Raw genomic sequence first — 326 nt, 5'->3', positions numbered from 1 at the left:
ATCCTAACAAGGTAGAAATTGGCAGGTCTATTTGGAGGAAAAAAGGATCTACTAGAATCTAGCTTACTAAATATTGGTCAGATCGCAGGACTGTGCGCGCACACCGCAGATCCAACAGATCACAGCGCGAGACAACAGGACCCAAGTCTAACTAAACCGTGCAAACAAGAGGGAGACGGGATCGGAGGAGACGTGTTCGCACCTAGCCAGAGCCGACGATGATGTTGTTGATGGGGATGAAGATGAGCTTGACGAAGAAGCCCACGAACCCCATGACGACGAACCCGATCGCCGTCCGCGCCGCCACCTTGGTGAACTCGGCGCGC

The 326-nt window shown here is 53.4% G+C and overlaps 1 protein-coding gene across 1 annotated transcript; it reads right to left on the bottom strand.

Moving 5' to 3' along the window:
• Positions 1-202: 202 nt before the first annotated feature.
• LOC125531894 (protein transport protein Sec61 subunit gamma-like) lies at positions 203-322 on the bottom strand (the record flags this gene model as incomplete). Its single annotated transcript, XM_048696112.1, has 1 exon — positions 203-322. A coding segment is annotated over one exon (120 nt), but the record flags the coding sequence as incomplete, so codon positions are not given.
• Between the last annotated feature and the right edge of the window lie 4 nt (positions 323-326).

The sequence above is a fragment of the Triticum urartu genome, unplaced genomic scaffold, assembly GCF_003073215.2.
Source record: "Triticum urartu cultivar G1812 unplaced genomic scaffold, Tu2.1 TuUngrouped_contig_8325, whole genome shotgun sequence".
Lineage (NCBI taxonomy): Eukaryota > Viridiplantae > Streptophyta > Magnoliopsida > Poales > Poaceae > Triticum > Triticum urartu.
Note: the sequence above shows the minus strand (reverse complement) of the source record. Positions and strands in the feature narration are given on the sequence as shown.